The sequence below is a fragment of the Pan paniscus genome, chromosome 15, assembly GCF_029289425.2.
Source record: "Pan paniscus chromosome 15, NHGRI_mPanPan1-v2.0_pri, whole genome shotgun sequence".
Lineage (NCBI taxonomy): Eukaryota > Metazoa > Chordata > Mammalia > Primates > Hominidae > Pan > Pan paniscus.
In genome coordinates this window covers 51,217,174-51,236,407 of record NC_073264.2, presented here as the reverse complement: position 1 = coordinate 51,236,407, position 19,234 = coordinate 51,217,174, and the positions used below count along the sequence as shown (strand labels likewise).

The 19,234-nt window shown below is 48.0% G+C and overlaps 1 protein-coding gene across 1 annotated transcript; it reads left to right on the top strand.

Moving 5' to 3' along the window:
* Window positions 1–1,026: 1,026 nt before the first annotated feature.
* On the top strand, window positions 1,027–18,682 carry LOC100980742 (putative uncharacterized protein encoded by LINC01599). The gene is made up of 5 exons (XM_003831737.5): window positions 1,027–7,165; window positions 7,957–8,254; window positions 10,538–10,612; window positions 17,039–17,207; window positions 18,324–18,682. Exons 1-5 carry the CDS (start codon window positions 7,092–7,094, stop codon window positions 18,680–18,682), a joined length of 975 nt encoding a protein of 324 aa, XP_003831785.2. The 5' UTR covers window positions 1,027–7,091.
* Window positions 18,683–19,234: the final 552 nt, after the last annotated feature.

The window sequence follows — 19,234 nt, the reverse complement described above, 5'->3', positions numbered from 1 at the left end:
GAAATGCAATCATAAAGGCATAAGCTAGCTACAGCGGCAGTGCCAAGGAGGGTGTGGTCGCCTCTGCCTTAGTTGGTCAGGGAAGATTTCATGAAGGGACCATTAAGCTGATTTTTGAAGGATGAATGGAAAGCCACTGGACAGCTTGTCAGGTATTCTAGGCAAACACATGCAACAGCATCAAATGTGGTTTTGATGTGGCTCGAGCATAGGGCATGTGTAGGAGATGACTAATGGGTAGGCAGGAGGGCAGGGCAAGGACGTGCAGAGTCCATGTGGCGTATTCAGGAGTGCAGATGGATTCTGGAGGCAATTAGAGGATATTTCAATACTTTAAGTAGGGTAGCCACTTGGCCAAATCATTTTAGAAAGATTATTCTGACAGCAAATTTGGAGAGTGGGCAGGAGGGGGCAAGACATGAGGCAAAGAGATCAGGAAGGAAGAATGAACAGGTAAGAGATGTTGAGGAGGGGGGTCTGAACTCTGGTAGTAGCAGTAGGAATGAAGAGGACGGGATCTGAGAACTGCTGTGGAGCTAGACTAAGGCAGATACAGTAAGTTGTGTAGGTGCCCGTGGTGCATCCTGATGGGGTCAAGGCCTCCACGGTCCTCATACTGCCCTTCTGCAGGTCAGAGTCCCTTTTCTTTAAAACACTTTTATTTTGAAAAGAATTGTAATGACATTAATTTTATTAGAACTAGAGACTTTACTGTCCTTTGCCAGAAAATTGTCCTGTGTATAAATCATGTAAGTTTGGAATCAACTGTTTTAATTTTTGGTTTTAACTTCAAAACAATAATGATGTCTACAGTGTGAATGGTGTCCCCTTCCAATGTTGCTCTTTGCTGTACCCAGCCTGAGTGGCCACACACTGTGACCCTGGTTACATGTATGTAATAGGCAGCTAAACACAAGCGGTCCTCTGTATATGTGAGTTCCATGGGTTTCAACCAAACGCAGGTTGAAAATATTCGGGAAAAAAAATAGATGGTTGTGTCTGTACTGAACATGTACAGACGGAGTTTTTCTTGTCATTATTCCCTATACAAGACAGTATAACAACTATTTACATAACATTTACATTGTATTAGGTATTATAAGTAGTCTAGAGATGATTTAAACTATATGGGGGTAGGGGGTGGGTGTGGAGGGCAAACACATAGCAAATGGATGCTGGGCTTAATACCTAGGTGATGGGTAGATCTGTGCAGCAAACCACTATGGCACACGTTTACCTATGCAACAAACCTGCACATCCTGCACATGTACCCCTGAATTTAAAAGCTGAAGATAAAAAAATAAATTCAGTCCAATAAAAAAGTAATAAGGTATATGGGAGGATGTGTATAGGTTATATGCAAATACTACACTATTTTATACAAAGGACTTGAACATCTGTGGATTTTGATATCTGTGGGTGGTCCTGGAATCAATTCCCCATGGATACTGAGGGATGACCGTATATAGGTTTGGGGGCAGAAGAGAGGGTGGACTGAGAAAGATGATGTCTTTTTTTTTTTTTTTTTTTTTTTTTGGCAAGACAGAGTCTCATTCTGTAGCCCAGGCTGGAGTGCAGTGGTGCTATCTTGGCTTACTGCAACCTCTGTCTCCCAGATTCAAGCGATTCTCCTGCCTCACCCTCCTGAGTAGCTGGGATTACAGGCGTGTGCCACCACACCCGGCTAATTTTTGTATTTTTAGTAGAGACGGGGTTTCGCCATGTTGTCCAGGCTGGTCTCGAACTCCTGACCTCAGGCCATCCACCTGCCTCAGCCTCTCAAAGTGCTGGGATTACAGACGTGAGCCACCGTGCCCGGCCAAGTTGAGGTCTTATAGATCACCCCAAATGTATAGATTGGGGGAAAGCCCAGGTTAAGGCCCTGGGAAGTACCAAAATTCAAGGAATTATTGGAAAAAAACAGAACACTTAAAGGTGAAATATTGAAATATCTTCTGCCTTGACTCCAGGGACAGTCAGTTCTCAAACAGGTTGATGGTCATATAGCTCCCATTTTTGTATTTCATACACTGAGACTTCCAACCTGACTTTCATCTGCCAGGATTAGATTTTATACATCTGCCCCCAAGTCAACATAATGATGCTGCCTGCTTAGCAGCTTAGCTATCTGCAGCAGTGCCATCTTTGCACCTTGGTACTTGGGCAGCTGTTTTAATACCTGGTCCTTGTTCTAAAAAAAATGAGAGAAGACCCCAAAATGAATATGTTGTTACTAATGATAAGCAACTCAGGTCTCAGATGAATACACCTTAGGATGGAAGCCACTGGTATTCAGAAAGCAGTAAATCTTGTAGCCTCAATAGCTGCTCGTTGGACTTAGTTTGATTGTGAGTTCACTTATGAAAAGGAATGAGGAAAATATGAGTATAGAACCAATATTGGAAATATTGTTGAACATGTGGATCTATTTCTTTTTCTTTTTGATACTGGAACTTTTCTCCTATTTGACTTAAGTAGGTCTGACTTTCTCCGCCCAGTGTCTGGTTGCTCCTCCGTCACCATCCTTCATTCCTTTTCCTTGTCTGTTGCTTAACTCACAATTCCCTGGGGCTCTGTCTTTTGACCACTCACCTCTGCACACATAGATCTTGCAATTTTCATGATTCCAACTACAAGCTTATTGTAGAGGCCCCCTCTCTAGACCTCTAGCTCCGATCCCTCTCTTAAGTCTGACCTCTCCCCTTCAACTGCCTGCCTGATGTCTTCCTTTGCTTGCCCAACCAAGAGTATGTCTTAGCAAAATTTCTGCAAAAATAGACTCTTCTGCCTCATATTCTTGTTTTACTAATGGCATCACCATTCTTTTAGCATTTCTAATTTCTTCTGCCTCACATGAACTCAGCGTGTCATACACTGATCTGTGATGGGTTCTCACAGTCTTCCCCCACTTTCCATCTTCACGGCCATCACCTCAGGTTGGGCCTCACTCCTCTAATAGTCTCCCCACCTTCAATATCTCTCTACACTTATCTGTGCAGGCGGTGGTGGCAGAGCGTACTCCTAACCTGGGGTTCCAGACTTTTCATCATGCTACTCCCAATAGCCCACCAAGTTCAGGAGAGACTTGGGTTTCCTGATCTAGGCTAACCCACAGGATTCCCCCTGCATAACAGGCCCTTCTTTTCTGGGGTAGCTAGTGCCAAGGATAAAGTAAGTTTTGAGCTGCCCAAAAGTAAAAGTCAAGATAGAGGAAAGCAGAGTCTAGAAGCAAACAGAGAAATTAGAACATTTTTCCGATGATTCTGTTTGAGTCTCTGAAGCCAGCTATGTCTAAAGCCACCGCAGCTCCTGGACTTCCCAGTTACCTCACCTAGTTAACTCTGTTCTGCTGGTTTGGGGCTGGGTTTCTCTCCCTTGCAGTGGATCAGATTCTAACTGGTAGAGCATTCAAACCTTTCAGCCCATTAAACCCTACTCTTAAGATCCTTCTCAATCATTACCTTCCCAGAAAGTAATCTGCTTTTTAAGTTTGCATTTTGTCCATAATACCCACCAGATCATCTTAACAGTTGATTTAGAAGCTTTCTAGAATAGTGTTGGTTGCTGATCATACTGTGGAGATCTTATCAAACTACAAAAGTAAGCGTTATGAAACTCATCAGAAAGTAAAAGGGAGGAAACAAAAACCTGTTGTGGGAGTGGTTTGATTTAAATGTAACAAAAGAGGAAATCTACTTCTTTGCACCCAGAAAGTGTTCAAGCCTGCACCTCTCCATCCCCCAATCAAGGGATCATTATTTAGTGAGAATAACTCAAGAGATGAGAAAATGAGTAGCTTACATAAGGAGGTAGATTCTGGGGCTTGGTTCTAACCCCCATGATTATGGGGGTTCCTGAGAAGTGGAGGGAGAATTGCAACATGTATTAGGAGAGGTACTTGGGCAGTGAGGTTTGCCATCTGGAGAGCAAGTGGTTTTTTTTTGTTTGTTTTGTTTTTTCTTTTCGTTTTTTCTGAGACAGAGTTTCGCTCTTGTCGCCCAGGCTGGAGTGCAATGGCGCAATCTCGGCTCACTGCCGCAACCTCCGCCTCCTGGGTTCAAATGATTCTCCTACCTCAGCCTTCTGAGTAGCTGGGATCACAGGCATGTGCCACCATGCCCAGCTAATTTTGTATTTTTAGAAGAGACAGAGTTTCTGCATGTTGATCAGGCTGGTCTGGAACTCCCGACCTCAGGTGATCTGCCTGCCTCGGCCTATCCACCTGCCTCGGACTCCTAAAGTGCTGGGATTACAGGTGTAAGCCACTGTGCCTGGCCTTTTTTCTTTTTTAAAACTTATTAAAACAAACAAATCAACAACAACAACAAAAAAAATGAGGTCTTGCTACTTCGCCCAGGCTAGTCTTGAACTCCTGGGCTCAAGCGATTCTCCTACCTCAGCCTCCCAAAGTGCTGAGATTACAGGCATGAGCCACTGCACCTGGCCAGGAGAGCAAGTTTTAAAACTGGCCAGGTCACTATTCACAATAGCAAAGACTTGGAACCAACCCAAATGTCCATCAATGATAGACTGGATTCAGAAAATGTGGCACATATACACTATAGAATACTATGCAGCCATAAAAAAGGATGAGTTCATGTCCTTTGTAGGGACATGGATGAAGCTGGAAACCATCATTCTCAGGAAACTATCGCAAGGGCAGAAAACCAAACACTGCATGTTCTCCCTCATAGGTGGGAATTGAACAATGATAACACTTGGACACAGGAAGGGGAACACAACACACAGGGTCCTGTTGTGGGGTCGGGGGAGGGAGGAGGGATAGCATTAGGAGATATACCTAATGTTAAACGATGAGTTAATGGGTGCAGCACACCAACATGGCACATGTATACTTATGTAACAAACCTGCACGTTGTGCACATGTACCCTAGAACTTAAAGTATAAAAAAAAAAAAGAAAATGGTTGTGAATATTTTGAGTCTAATAATAAATTTTGCCTTTCTTAAAAAAAAAAAAAAAAATCTGACCAGGTGTTGTAACTCACGCTTGTTGTAATCCCAGTACTTTGGGAGGCCGAGGCAGGAGGATCATTTGAGACCAGCCTGGATAATGTAGTGGGACCTTGTCTTTACTAAAAATAAATTTCAAAAAATTAACCTGGCGTGGTGGCACATACCTGAAGTTCCAGCTACTGGACAGGCTGAGGTGGGGGCAGTGCTTGAGCCCAGGAGATGAGCCAGCAGTCAGCTATGATCGTGCCACTGCGCTCCAACCTGGGCGACAGAGCACGAACTTAGCTTAAAAAAAATAGTTTTAAAACTGAAGGTGCTTTCTTGTTGCTTTTCTCTTGGATTATGGGGAAAGTCACTTTCAGAGTGGAGTTTCAATTTTTTTCCTTTTCTGTTGTATTTCCCTTCAGTTACCCAGCCTTCAGGAAAATCTGACACTTGGGTACTGCCTATGTGTGGTGGCAGAAAGTGAAGAGAGAGGCCAGTATAGGACACATACTTGCCCCACATCTACTGTTCCCACGGTAGAGTCCTAGGTTGATCTTAAAGGCAGCTTTGATGATTGACAGATGATTGGCTGCAGTTGTAGCAGAATTAACCAGCTTACCAGGTTAAATGTTGGGGTTGCGTATGGGTGGGCTTCAGACTCAAAAATTGATGGAAGTGCTGGCTGGGCGTGGTGCTCATGCATGTAATCCCAGCACTTTGAAAGGCCGAGGCAGGTGGATCGCTTGAGGTCAAGAGTTCCAGACCAGACTGGCCAACATGGTGAAACCCTGTCTGTACTAAAAACACAAAAATTAGCCAGGCATGGTGGCGTGCGCCTGTAATCCCAGCTACTCGGGAGGTTAAAGCAGGAGAATTGCTTGAACCCAGGAGGCAGAGTTTGCAGTGAGACGAGATCTTGCTGCTGCACACCAGCCTGGGCAACAGAGTGACATTCCATCTCAAAAAAAAAAAAAAAAAAAAAATTCTGACAGAAGTTCTGCCTCATTGATCTGCTTAATGTGATCAGGGATAACATAGGATCCAAGCTAATCCTACCACTTAGCAATTCAGAGCTATGCATTTAGATAAAGATCTCTGTCCAGCCCTGTGAAATATGAGCAGAGGAGCAGAGGTAGGTGTGTGTGTGTGAGACAGAGAGAGAGAGAGAGGGAAAGAGAGACAGAAAGGGTGAAAGCTGTTAGTAGGTTTGTGATTCTTGGTAAAAGGCTGGAGGGGAATCTATTACTTTATTTTTTTACTAGTGTCTCCAGAGGACAGATGTAACTTTCCAGATAGCCTTGAAAAATGTGACTGTTATTCTGCAACAAAAAACAAAAACAAAAACCATCATTTTTCATACTCCCCTGAGGTTCCTGGCAAGAAGCGTGAGATTCTATAAAGAGAGAGCCCAGGGTTTTGCCTGTTCAGCTGCCCCTGGTCAGGAGCTTGTGTGTGAATCTCCCCAGAAACACTTCCCAACCATAGGACATTTCCCTTGACTCTGATTCATCCATGAGTCCCCAGAGTATTTTGCTACCATCTTTCCAAACAATCCATGCCAATCATTGATTATGATTAGGAGCGTGGCCGCGCAGACCCCCTCAGGTCACCCTGTCCCTCTCCTGGTTGAAGATTTATCTCAGCATCACTTGGTGGGGGTTTTCTGGACTAACAGAAGCCAGAGGGAGAAGGCTGCACTCCTGCCTCTGCTGCTGACTGGCTGTGAGTTCTGAGGCAGGTCCCTCAGTCTGAGTTTGTTTTTTCACCTGTGAGACAGGGATGATGATAGTGGTGGTGACTTTTTTTTTTTTTTTTTTTTTGAGACAGAGTTTCCCCTCTGTCGCCCAGGCTGGCGTGCAGTGGTGTGATCTCGGCTCACTGCCACCTCTGCCTCCTGGATTCAAGCGATTCTTGTGCCTCAGCCTCCCGAGTAGCTGGGATTACAGGTGTGCGGCACCACACCTGACTGATTTTTGTATTTTTAGTACAGTCAGGGTTTTGCCATGTTGGCCAGGCTGGTCTAGAACCCCTGACCTTAAGTGATCCACCTGCCTCAGCCTCCTAAAGTGCTGGGATTACATGCATGAGCCACCATGCCCAGGCTGGTGGTGACATTTGTTATGTTCAGCCATGGAGGTCTTAGGGTTCTCGAATAGTAAGATGGATGTCAGAGCCAAACGTCAACTTGAAATCTGGATGGAAATGTGAGTTCCTGTGGGTATTTCTCACGGTTTACAAACGGCTTGATTCCTTCTTTCCCCTTCTCAGCTGCGTACCACATTTGAAAAGAACAAATGGGGCACCTGGACTTCCAGCTACCTTTGCTCACAGCAGCTGTCTGCAGATCTACTGCATCTCTGCATGAGCAGGGTCCTCAGCCCCTGCTGCATGGCAGTGGGTGGAGATGGACTATGGATCCGCTCCCCTCGGTCTCCCAGGCTGGCTTCCTTTCGGGCCCTAGCTGATCCTGGATGAGATCTTATCAATCTTTTCCTCTCACGCTTTCTCTTCACAGAAGGTGACTCAAGACAAGGAGTCATCATCTCTCCTTATCTGCATCTGGCAGGCCAGGCCATGCGGCAGGTGCTCTGGGTACCAGCTGCCCATTGTTATGTAGAGGAGCAAGTTCCTGAAGGGAGTGGCTACTACAGGACAGAACCTGGGACACGCCAATATTTGATTCCAATTATTATTACTCTTCTTACTGGAGCATAGTGGAGTGACCTGGTTTTGCAAATGTGTTTCCTTTAATTCCTTCAACCTATCAAATGAAACAACTCCTCAGCTCAATACTCTGATTTCATTGTTCCTAGAAGAATTTAGGGTTGTAGACCTTCCCAGGCAGGCTGTAAATACTATTTTGGTCTGTGGGAGCTCCAAGACCTGATTGAAAGCAGCCTAGCCTGTGAGAAGCTCTGCTGTGGAGGATCAGGCAGCACTGGGACTTTGGGCTTCCAGGGTGCCAAGTTCTCACCAAGCCTGGCCCCTGGGACAGGGCTCCCTCCAAGCCCGAACCTCAGGGGAAGGCTCAGCAGTCACAGCCCACCAGTGTCCTCTCAGCTGCCAACGCTGCTCAGAGAGGGAAGTGCTGCTGCTGCCTGGAGGGGCACAGCCCTGAAGATTACGGAAGACAGTGGGCAGAGAATGTGGAAAATCACCCAGAGGTTGCTGCTCACACTTCATGTCTTCAGAGCATCACCCCTCATTTTATAGCTGGAGAGATGGGGTGCACAGCCAAGGAAAGCCAGGAACAGGTTCCGGCTTCCATCACTCAGATACTCAGGAATCCCTGGGTACCCCACACTGATTCACACTGCGCTGAGCTGTCCATGGCACAGAACCATTTGTCCACTGATGCTTCCTCCCTCCAGGGACACTGTCCATCTTCAACAAGGGAGGATCCCAGATACTCACCATGGGCATTCATTTTATAAAAGTCCCAACTGTGGCTCAGGGGTCAGTCCTTGCACCTTATTAGGATTTACCTATGACTTTATCTGCACTCACATAAGCACTAGGGGGACAGGAAGCTGTTACTGCAGTCCCGGGGGCCTCTCTCCCGATGCCTCCATTTAAAGACTTTGTTCTGTTTGTTCACAGTGTAGATCTACCGACTTTTTTGTGTGTCTATTTTAACTCACAAATTCCACGGCCTCCTCCTTGAAGACAAGAACAGCGTCTTCTTTGCATCTTGCCCCATCCTTGCACTTATTGCTCAGGAATAGTTGATTATCCAGTTCCATAATTAATCTGTCTTTCCTTGAGCACCTACAATATGAGTTCTAGGTTCTACAGGGAATACAAAAATGAGTAGACATGAATGGAGAGCAGGGCAAAAGAGTGGAGAAAGTCAGAGTAGTAGCTTATTTCATGAAGTTTGGTAGGAAACAGGAGAGAGACTGGGTTGAGAGGATTGTAGAAGTGCATGGGGAGGGAGGTTGTGGTTGAAGATAAACGGAGGTGACTAGCGGGTGGATAATTGATGGAGCGAAGGGTGGAAGAGCCTAGAGGGAAGGAATGGGCCAGGCACCGCGCTGACCACAGGCAGATTGATTCCTGAAAAAAAGAGTCACCTCTTCAGCAAGACTAAAGGAAGAGGGAGGGAAGTGAAGGTGGGGAGGGAAGGGAGAATGGAAGGAGATGTAGCTAAATTTGGACACAAAGGTGAAAGAGAAAATGGCTCACCCTAATGTCCTCAGGTTTTCACTGTTGAATGAAGGAAGGGACGTAAGCCCCGACATTAAAGCGCCAAAGTTGACAAGGATCCATTGCTGGGATGATTGGGGGTGGCATATGCGACTCAGAGAGGGCCATGTGGCCTGATTGGGGGAGGTCAAGGGAAAACGAGGGGAAAGGAGAGCAAAGTTGGGGAAATAGGAATTATCTCTAGGGCCATCTTTTCTTCCCTCTCCCACTCACACCCCATGTATCAGGATCCTGAGGCCCATCTGGCCTTCCCCAAGTTCTGAAGCTCTCTCTCCTTCCCTCGTGGTGTACTTCGCTGGCTAAGTAACTACTTGCTGTTACTGGTTCAGTAGGTGCTCCTGGCTTTGTGTGCTCTCCTCTCTCAGGTACCAGTGTGATATTCTTAGAAGATGGGAGAGGCACAGTTAGAGTTTGGTTCACATAGTCTGTGATACTTTGTTATGGCAGCCCCAACAAACTAATAAATTCATCTTACAGCTATATTTTAAAAGTATGAGATATTAGCTGGGTGTGGTGGCATATGCCTGTAATCCCAGCTACTCAGGAGGCTGAGGCACAAGAATTTCTTGAACCTGGGAGGCAAAGGTTACAGTGAGCCAAGATCACGCCACTGAACTCCAACCTGGGCAACAGAGAGAGACTCTGTCTCAAATAAATAAATAAAATTTAAAAATTAAAAGTATGTAATATATTTCATCAGCATTTTAAGGATTATTTGATATGTCAAAAACTGAGTTATAGAGTAGTTTAGACTGTGTAAATAAACTAATCATAAATATATTCAAGAAGAAGGTATTTGCTTAACAAAAGACTTAACATTAAACATTTGTTCAAATTCATCTACTCTTTTCAAGAAAAATATTTCTTAAAACAAAGTTTTGTTAACTATGGCAGAGTACTCATTAATTTCCAGCAAACCTGGCTGCTTCCCCTATTAGCACATGGGATTAAATTATCTCCTGTGAAGGGACTGGTGTTTTGGGACATGGGACATTGTCTTAACCCAGGCAGCTATAACACATACACTGCAGACTGGATGGCTTAGACCAGGGGTCCCCAGTCCTTGGGCTGTGGACTGCTACTGGTCCATGGCCTGTTAGGACCTGAGGTGCAGAGCAGGAGGTGAGCAGCACTCCAGTGAGCCCCACATCCTGCCAGATAAGCAGCGGCGTCAGATTCTCACAGGAGCGCAAACCCTGCTGTGAACTGTCATGTGAGGGATGGAGCTTGTGTGCTCCTTATGAGACTTTAATGCCTCCCACCACTGGTCCGTGGACAAATTGTCTTCCACAAAATGAGTCCCTGGTGTCAAAAAGGTTGGGGACTGCTGGCTTAGACAATAGAAATTTTGTTGTTTAATTTTTTCACAGTTCTCAAGGCTGGACAGTCCAAGATCAAGGTGCCTGCATCTGGCGTCTAGTGTGGACCCTATTCCTGGTTTGCAGGTGGGTGTCTTCTTGCTGTGTCCTCACTTGGCAGAGAGAAAAGAGAGAGCAAGCTCTTGTGTCTTTTTATAAGGGCACTAATACCATTCATGAGCCTGCCACCCTCATAACCCAGTCACCTCCCAAAGGCCCTGCCTCCTAATACCATCACATTGGAGGTTAGGATTTCAACATAGGAATTTGGGGAGGCCACAAACATTCAGTACATAACAAGTGCCTATAATAGAAATTCTTCTCACACCCTTTGAGTGCACACCACGCAGTGTGCTAGATGTCACTCCCAAATGTCATTCCCTGAATTCTCACAACAGGCCTAGGAGATGGGCAGGTATCCCATGGCACATACAAGAATATCAGAACTTGGAAGGACTGTGTGGTAGATAGAGCTCCCTCTCCCCTCTCCCCTCCCCCCTCCCCCCTCTCCCCTCCCCCCTCTCCCCTCCCCCCTCCCCCCTCTCCCCTCTCCCCTCTTTCCACGGTCTCCCTCTGATGCCGAGCCGAAGCTGGACGGTACTGCTGCCATCTCAGCTCACTGCAACCTCCCTGCCCGATTCTCCTGCCTCAGCCTGCCGAGTGCCTGCGATTGCAGGCGTGCGCTGCCACGCCTGACTGGTTTTCGTGTTTTTTTGGTGGAGACGGGGTTTCGATGTGTCGGCTGGGCTGGTCTCCAGCTCCTGACCGCGAGTGATCCGCCAGCCTCGGCCTCCCGAGGTGCCGGGATTGCAGACGGAGTCTCGTTAACTCAGTGCTCAATGGCGCCCAGGCTGGAGTGCAGTGGCGTGATCTCGGCTCGCTACAACCACCTCCCAGCCGCCTGCCTTGGCCTCCCTAAGTGCCGAGATTGCAGCCTCTGCCTGGCAGCCACCCCGTCTGGGAAGTGAGGAGCGTCTCCGCCTGACTGCCCATCGTCTGGGATGTGAGGAGCCCCTCTGCCTGGCTGCCCAGTCTGGAAAGTGAGGAGCGTCTCTGCCCGGCCGCCATCCCATCTAGGAAGTGAGGAGCGCCTCTTCCCGGCCACCATCACATCTGGGAAGTGAGGAGCGTCTCTGCCCGGCCGCCCATCGTCTGAGATGTGGGGAGCACCTCTGCCCTGCCGCCCCGTCCGGGATGTGAGGAGTGTCTCTGCCCGCCCGCCCTGTCTGAGGGGTGAGGAGGCCCTCTGCCTGGCAGCCGCCCCGTCTGAGAGGTGGGGGGCCCCTCCGCCCGGCAGCCACCCCGTCTGAGAAGTGGGGAGCGTCCTCCCTCCTCGTCTGGGAGGGAGGCGGGGGGGGTCGGCCCCCCGCCCGGCCAGCCGCCCCGTCCGGGAGGTGAGGGGCACCTCTGCCCGGCCGCCCCTACCGGGAAGTGAGGAGCCCCTCTGCCCGGCCAGCCGCCTCGTCCGGGAGGGAGGTGGGGGGGTCAGCCCCCCGCCTGGCCAGCCGCCCCGTCCGGGAGGCAAGGGGTGCCTCTGCCCGGCCGCCCCTACTGGGAAGTGAGGAGCCCCTCTGCCCGGCCAGCCGCCCCATCCGGGAGGGAGGTGGGGGGGTCAGCCCCCCGCCCGGCCAGCCGCCCCGTCCGGGAGGGAGGTGGGGGGATCAGCCCCCTGCCCGGCCAGCCGCCCTGTCCAGGAGGTGGGGGGGGGCGCCTCTGCCCGGCCGCCCCTACTGGGAGGTGGGGAGCCCCTCTGCCCGGCCAGCCGCTCTGTCTGGGAGGGAGGTGGGGGGGTCAGCCCCCGGCCCGGCCAGCTGCTCTGTCCGGGAGGGAGGTGGGGGGGTCAGCCCCCGGCCCGGCCAGCCGCCCCGTCCGGGAGGGAGGTGGGGGGGTTAGCCCCCCGCCTGGCCAGCCGCCCCATCCGGGAGGTGAGGGGCGCCTCTGCCCGGCCAGCCGCCCCGTCCGGGAGGGAGGTGGGGGGGTCAGCCCCCCGCCCGGCCAGCCGCCCCGTCCGGGAGGGAGGTGGGGGGGTCAGCCCCCCGCCCGGCCAGCCGCCCCGTCCGGGAGGGAGGTGTGGGGGTCAGCCCCCCGCCCGGCCAGCCGCCCTGTCCGGGAGGTGAGGGGCGCCTCTGCCCGGCCGCCCCTACCGGGAAGTGAGGAGCCCCTCTGCCCGGCCAGCCGCCCCCTCCAGGAGGGAGGTGGGGGAGTCAGCCCCCCGCCGGGCCAGCCACCCCGTCGGGGAAGTGAGGGGCGCCTCTGCCCGGCCGCCCCTACTGGGAAGTGAGGAGCCCCTCTGCCCGGCCAGCCGCCCTGTCCGGGAGGGAGGTGGGGGGTCAGCCCCCCGCCCGGCCAGCCGCCCCGTCCGGGAGGGAGGTGGGGGGGGTCGGCCCCCCGCCCGGCCAGCCGCCCCGTCCGGGAGGTGAGGGGCGCTTCTGCCCGGCCGCCCCTACTGGGAAGTGAGGAGCTCCTCTGCCCGGCCACCACCCCATCTGGGAGGTGTACTCAACAGCTCATTGAGAACGGGCCATGAAGACAATGGCGGTTTTGTGGAATAGAAAGGGGGGAAAGGTGGGGAAAAGATTGAGAAATCGGATGGTTGCTGTGTCTGTGTAGAAAGAGGTAGACATGGGAGACTTTTCATTTTGTTCTGTACTAAGAAAAATTCTTCTGCCTTGGGATCCTGTTGATCTGTGACCTTACCCCCAACCCTGTGCTCTCTGAAACATGTGCTGTATCCACTCAGGGTTGAATGGATTAAGGGCGGTGCAAGATGTGCTTTGTTAAACAGATGCTTGAAGGCAGCATGTTCGTTAAGAGTCATCACCACTCCTTAATCTCAAGTACCCAGGGACACAACCACTGCGGAAGGCCGCAGGGTCCTCTGCCTAGGAAAACCAGAGACCTTTGTTCACTTGTTTATCTGCTGACCTTCCCTCCACTATTGTCCTGTGACCCTGCCAAATCCCCCTCTGCGAGAAACACCCAAGAATGATCAATAAAAAAGAAAAAAAAAAAAAAAAGCCTGAAAGCCAAAAAAAAAAAAAAAAAAAAAAAAAAAAAGAATATCAGAACTTAAAGTGGTTAAATAACCATCTGCAGTTACAGAGGTAATCATTAGGGAGAATGTTCCCTAGTTCTGATAGGCCAGGTGTAGATCCCAGCTCTGCTGCATCCCGGCAATGTGACCTCGGCAGGCAGCTCAACTCTCTACCTCAGTTTCTTCATTTGTAAAGTGGAGACATGGTACTACGCACATCATGGGGTTGTTGGACAGATTAAATGAGATAATATATCTTCTTGGCACAAAGCCTGGCACATATAAAGTCCTCTAATGTTAGCTATTATCATTGCTTTAAGAAATATGGTAAGTAAAAATAATATCAGACACTCTATAGCAGTGTTTACAAAGAGCTTTCTATTTTGTCAGATGAGGAAACCGAGGCTGAGAGAAGTTAAATGACTCAACTGGGGCCCCCCAGCCAGTAAGCTGTGGGAAGGGGACTCAACCCAGCCTTTTGACTCCCAGCAGGGCAGAGCTGCAAATTCTGACAGCCACTCCACTAGTCAATGTCCTTGAAATAATCAACGCTCCTATCTCAGCTTAAAAATCATGTGTGTGTGTGAGTGAATTTACTGTGGAGGAGGGAAATGGCTCAGACTCTTATCCTGCTGTTTAAAGTTCTTCTTGCCTTACATCTCTGCTAGTCAGGGTTCTCCAAAGAAACAGAAACAATAGGATGTGCATAGAGAGAGAGAGATTGGTTTTAAGGAATTGGCTCATGTGATGGAGGCTGGTCAGTCCAAAATTTACAGGGTGGGCCAGCAGCTAAAGACCCAGTAAAGAGCTAATGTTGCAGTTGAGGTCTGAAGGCTGCTTGCTAGCAGACTCCTTCTTGCTCAGGAGAGGCCAGCCTTCTGTTCCATTCAGGCCTTCACATGATTGGTGAGGCTTATCAGACGTTATGGAGGGCCATCTGCTTTACTGAAAGTCAACCAATTTAAATGTCAATGTCATCTAAAAACACCCTCACCAGGAACACCCACAATAATGTTTGACCAAATATCTGGGCACTTTGGCCCAGCCAAATTGACATGTAAAATTAACCATCACAACATTTTTGCCTAGCTCCATGAAGAATTGGCTGAGAGATCTTATGCAAGGTACTGACCTTAACTCCCACTCACCACATGCCCTGGAAAGATGAAAAAGCGCTGTAGGATAAGGTTGAGTCTTTGAACCCAACCCTCCCATCCTTTTTCTTTCAGAAGAAGAATGCTGTTAATGGAGCAGTTCACTTTGTTTCATTTTCAGTCTATCCACTTGTGGTATCAGGCTGGTAGGTGAACCTTTTTTTTTTTTTAAGTTTCCTCTTTTCTTTTGACATGGTGGTAATGTTTTACTTTTATATTAACTACAAACTTGCATGCAACTAAAGGAACCAGGGAGGGAAGCTGTGTTTATAATCTTCTCTTTAATTGTAGTACTTGTTTAAGATTAGCTAAGCCTGGCTCATTTTTTAAAAGTCAATTTTATTGAGGTAGAACTGCTGATTGCAAAAGTAGGTTTTAAATAATTCCATATCTGTATAGAAATGGTATAAAACTAAAAGTTAAATTCTGTGTAAACTGAAATCGCACCATCTTGAATGTCAGGGAAAGGACATACTTTGTAAACTGGTCTTGATGGTGGTGTGCCTAAAGTGCAGGGGCAACATTTAGCATTTTTTTTTTTTTTTTTAGGCTAGTCAAGTGAAGCAGTGGGAGTGGAGAATGAATAAAGAAATCTGTAACTGATTATGATCAATTAGTTGTAAACACCAATGCACTCAGACCAGCCAAAAATTAGCCTCTTAAGTGTTAAAACTATAAAACAAAAAGCATGAGGCAGCAGATTTGTGAAAGGTTTAAAATTACCTCCAGTAATTTAAATTTAAATAATTTAATTAAATTATTAGGTAAACCCGCCAAGGCCAGTAAGCAGAAATTCTCACCCAGTAACCAAAGCAAGTAATAATTCTAATGGAATACTCAGCTGGCAAGATATCTGAAGTATGGCAACGGAAGGACTCTAATGAATAAACTAACTACCTTTTATTTATATGGCACTCTAAGGTTTTGAAAGGACTTTCATTGATATTAATCTTGTTTATTTCATCCTTACAACCACCTGATGCCATGGGACAGCCAGATCTCTTTCTCCCCATTGAGACTAAGAGAGGTCCAAGGTCATATAGCTGCAAAGTGGCAGGGAACAGAACAGACTGAGATCATCTTTCCTCTGCATTATCATCAGTCCAAGGTCTTTGTAGGGTGCCTGAGACTCACATCTAGGGCCCAGGGGTGGGTGAAGGAGAACGATGGACAGAATCATTATAGAAGAGAATTATGGCCATTCTTGCAATTGACTCATCTCAAGAAAAATAGAGTTCATTCAAAATGGTATTGCCATTTTGAATTAGAGACTTTGGGTCATATAAATGTACAGGCCTGCACATTTACTCCCCAGAATGAGATAACCCAGAAGAAAAAAAAAAGAGAGGGAATGAGCACTTTAACAGAATTTAAATATTACTCACTTTTTCACTCCCAGACCTTGAGGAATGGCAGTGGAGGAGGGTGAGGGAAACAGTGCTGCTGGGGACAGTTCTCTCCCTGAGAGGAGAGAGTCACACCGCCAGAGCTGTGAAAGATGAATCACATCTTTTACATCAGGACTTGGTACAGATTTCCTGGGAAACTTGTCACTGAGGATATAATAGAGATGACTGTTCTTTTGGGGAGATTAGCATTTTCTGGAGGGAATAGTATAAATCAATTTGGGGTTAAATGGCAAATTAAGATGAAAATTAAACGAGTGTAATATGGCTTTTGTGGGCTGTGTTCACCTCTCCAGGAAGTCAGCATGGCCAGACTACGTGAAAGAGAAAATGTCAGACTTGGTCGCAAAAGTGAAAAGGGGTGATATTTTTGATCTCACCTTCCTTGACAGGAGGGGTTCTTTTTAAAATCGAGATGACACCTCTCAGTTTACAAGGCACTCCCCTGTGTATCATTTACGCTCTACCAAGCAGATGCATGGTTCCTGTTTTCTAGATGAGATAGCTTAAGGCCACAGCTAAAGGCACATACTGGGCCTGCAGCTCAAAACCCGTGTCCTCGCCACTCCATCACGAGGCTGACCCCCTCAGTCTCTAGATGGGGGCAGAGTGGCTGATGCAATGACTTATTGGCTCCTTGTTATAAAGGTAACCAACCATATTGTTCTGCCCAGACATGGGAGAGTCCTGGTCAAACTAAGACAATTGGTCACCCTACTTCTATATTTTCATTAGTACTCACAGGAGATTCTCCAAGAACCACACTGAATGCTAAGACATTTTAGGACACAGCTATATATGCATGGGATTTGCATATAGTTTCATTCTACCCAAACAGTATTTGCCAGTATTTTAAAATTTACTCTTAACCTCCTAAGATTGCTATTTTGATTTCTTTTTCTTCTTCATTTCTTTATAGTTCTTCATTGTTATTGTCTCAGATCACCAAAAAGTGGACAGGGAGGAGGAGTGGAAGCAAGGAAAAATAAGGAAAGAAATACACTGGATCCCATTGTTTACAATGTGGTCTTGGCTCCAGTGTGTTGAGGACCGATCTATAGCAGGAATTCCCAAACTTGAACATGGTGGTGGGGAGCCTCTAAGACAGCCCCCAGCATTCCCGCCTCTTGCCATTCATGCTCTTGGGTAATTCTCTTCCCTCTTCCCTTGAGTAGATTTGTCTTGAGGGCTCACTTTTGTGTTTGTGCGTCACCTCCACCCCCCACTTCTCTCTTTCTCTCCCTCTCTCCCCTTCCCTTTCTCCCTCCCTCCATCTCCTTTCTAACGCTGGAAAGGCCAGATGCCATACTGTGAGCAGCCCTATAGACAGGTCCCTGTGGTGAGGAACTGATGTTTCCAGGACCCAAGGCCTGCTGAGGGCCAGTTAGGTGAGCTTGGAAGCAGACTCCCTAGCACCAGCGAAGGCTTGAGATGACAAACATCTCGACTGCAGCGCCATGAAAGACCACGAGCCAGGATCATAAGGCCAAGTCAGTCCCAAAGTCCTCACCCATATAAACTACAAGATGATAAATATTGGTGGTTTTCAGCCTGATTTTTAGGGTAATTTGTTCAGAAGCAATAGATGACTAATACAAATGTATATCAGAACCACTTAGATAACAACTTAATAAAATGTGTATTCTGGGTCGTACCCCCAGAGATATTATTCAACAGATGTGGCCTGAGATCTTTGCCTTTTCACCAGGAATCCCAGGAGAATCTGAACTGAACAAATTTCTGCTTGAGAGCACATAGAATTAACTCTCACCTGGGAAGGCCTGGCCAGAGGGAAGACCATAAGGAAGGGAGAATTGCCAGATAAAAACAAGATGCCCAGTTATATTTAAATTTCAGATAAGTAACAAATAATGTTTTAGTCTTAAATGTACCCCATGCAGTATGTGGGACATATTTATATAGAAACAGGATTTGCCGATTATCTGAAATTCAGATGTAACTGAGTGTTCTGTATTTCTGTTTGCTAAATACCATCCAGAGGTCCCACAGGAAGTGAAGGCCCAGTGGGGAAGTAAAGTGGTGCCTCCTTTTCCTGGATGGCAGGATTTTTCTCCTTAAGGACATGGAGGCCTAGGCTCTTCCTTCCTGTGGGGAGGTGGCCTCCAATGGCCTCGAAGTCTTGGTGTCCTTCTCCCCGAGGAGTTGCAGGTTGCCCAGGATGGGTCCTGCCCCTCCCACTCCAGACTCGCACCATACTGAGTCACTCCTGGATGTTCTGGTGGGAGGGTTTTGGGGAGTCCCCCACACAGCTCCACCTCGCCTCCAAGAGGCTGGAGGCCCCACAGGTGGGTACGGTGTTGGTGGCCAGCCCCTTGGTGGCCGTGGCCAGTGGGTGGGCGAGGAGACTGGTCCAGTCAGTGGACCTCATGCCTGGTGGGTGCCGCCCACGGCACTGGGTACTTCCTTGGTCCTTTTGGTGCTGTTGGCACAGCCTTTCCAGAGCAGCGAATGGATGCCAGTCTCCTCCCACACCCCTCCAGGAACGCAGACCAACACAGCTGCTCTATTAAATGTGTGCACTTCTTATTCTGAGTATGTCTGAGTCTCTGACGAGCTCTATTTATTGCAGCCCTCAGCCCTGTAAAGAGGAGGATGGTTCCAAAGAGCCCTGAATGCGGGCGGTTTTATGAATCAGCCTCTCACTTCTTTGTATATACTTTCTTGTCACGGGAACAGCCTTAATTTTGATGTTTATTTTGAACTATGAAATATAAGATGAATGAGAGTATGAGTGTATGTATGAGCGTGTGTGTATGAGCGAGAGAGAGAAAGACAGACAGAGAGAGAGATTGGCTGGATAGACTGAAATGCTTAAGGCAGGAATGGAAGATGAAGACTGAGAAAATGTGTGGCTCTGGTAGAATCAGAAACTTTAATATGTGCTTTGAAAGCAGACCTGAAAGTGAGGTAACATCACTCTGCTGTGGTTCGGCCTCACTCAGCGGCCTGATGCAAGCCAAACACCCACAGAAGGGGAACTCCGCTCAGTCTCTCTCCTGAGAGAAACTCTGGAGGTGTCTGACCTTTTGAGAGCAAGGAGGAGGTTTGGAATCAAGTGTGCAGAAGCTCTGTTTGTCCTGGACGCTCTTAAAGG

What these genes read in the sequence shown, in the direction of transcription:
- LOC100980742 (XM_003831737.5), top strand. Translation starts at nt 7,092, where the DNA reads ATGGAGGTCTTAGGGTTCTCGAATAGTAAGATGGATGTCAGAGCCAAA. An exon ending in AGATACTCAGGAATCCCTGG is followed by an intron (nt 8,255 to 10,537) that starts GTACCCCACACT and finishes ATTTTTTCACAG; the next exon opens with TTCTCAAGGCTGGACAGTCC. An exon ending in TCCCAAACTTGAACATGGTG is followed by an intron (nt 17,208 to 18,323) that starts GTGGGGAGCCTC and finishes CTCCCACTCCAG; the next exon opens with ACTCGCACCATACTGAGTCA.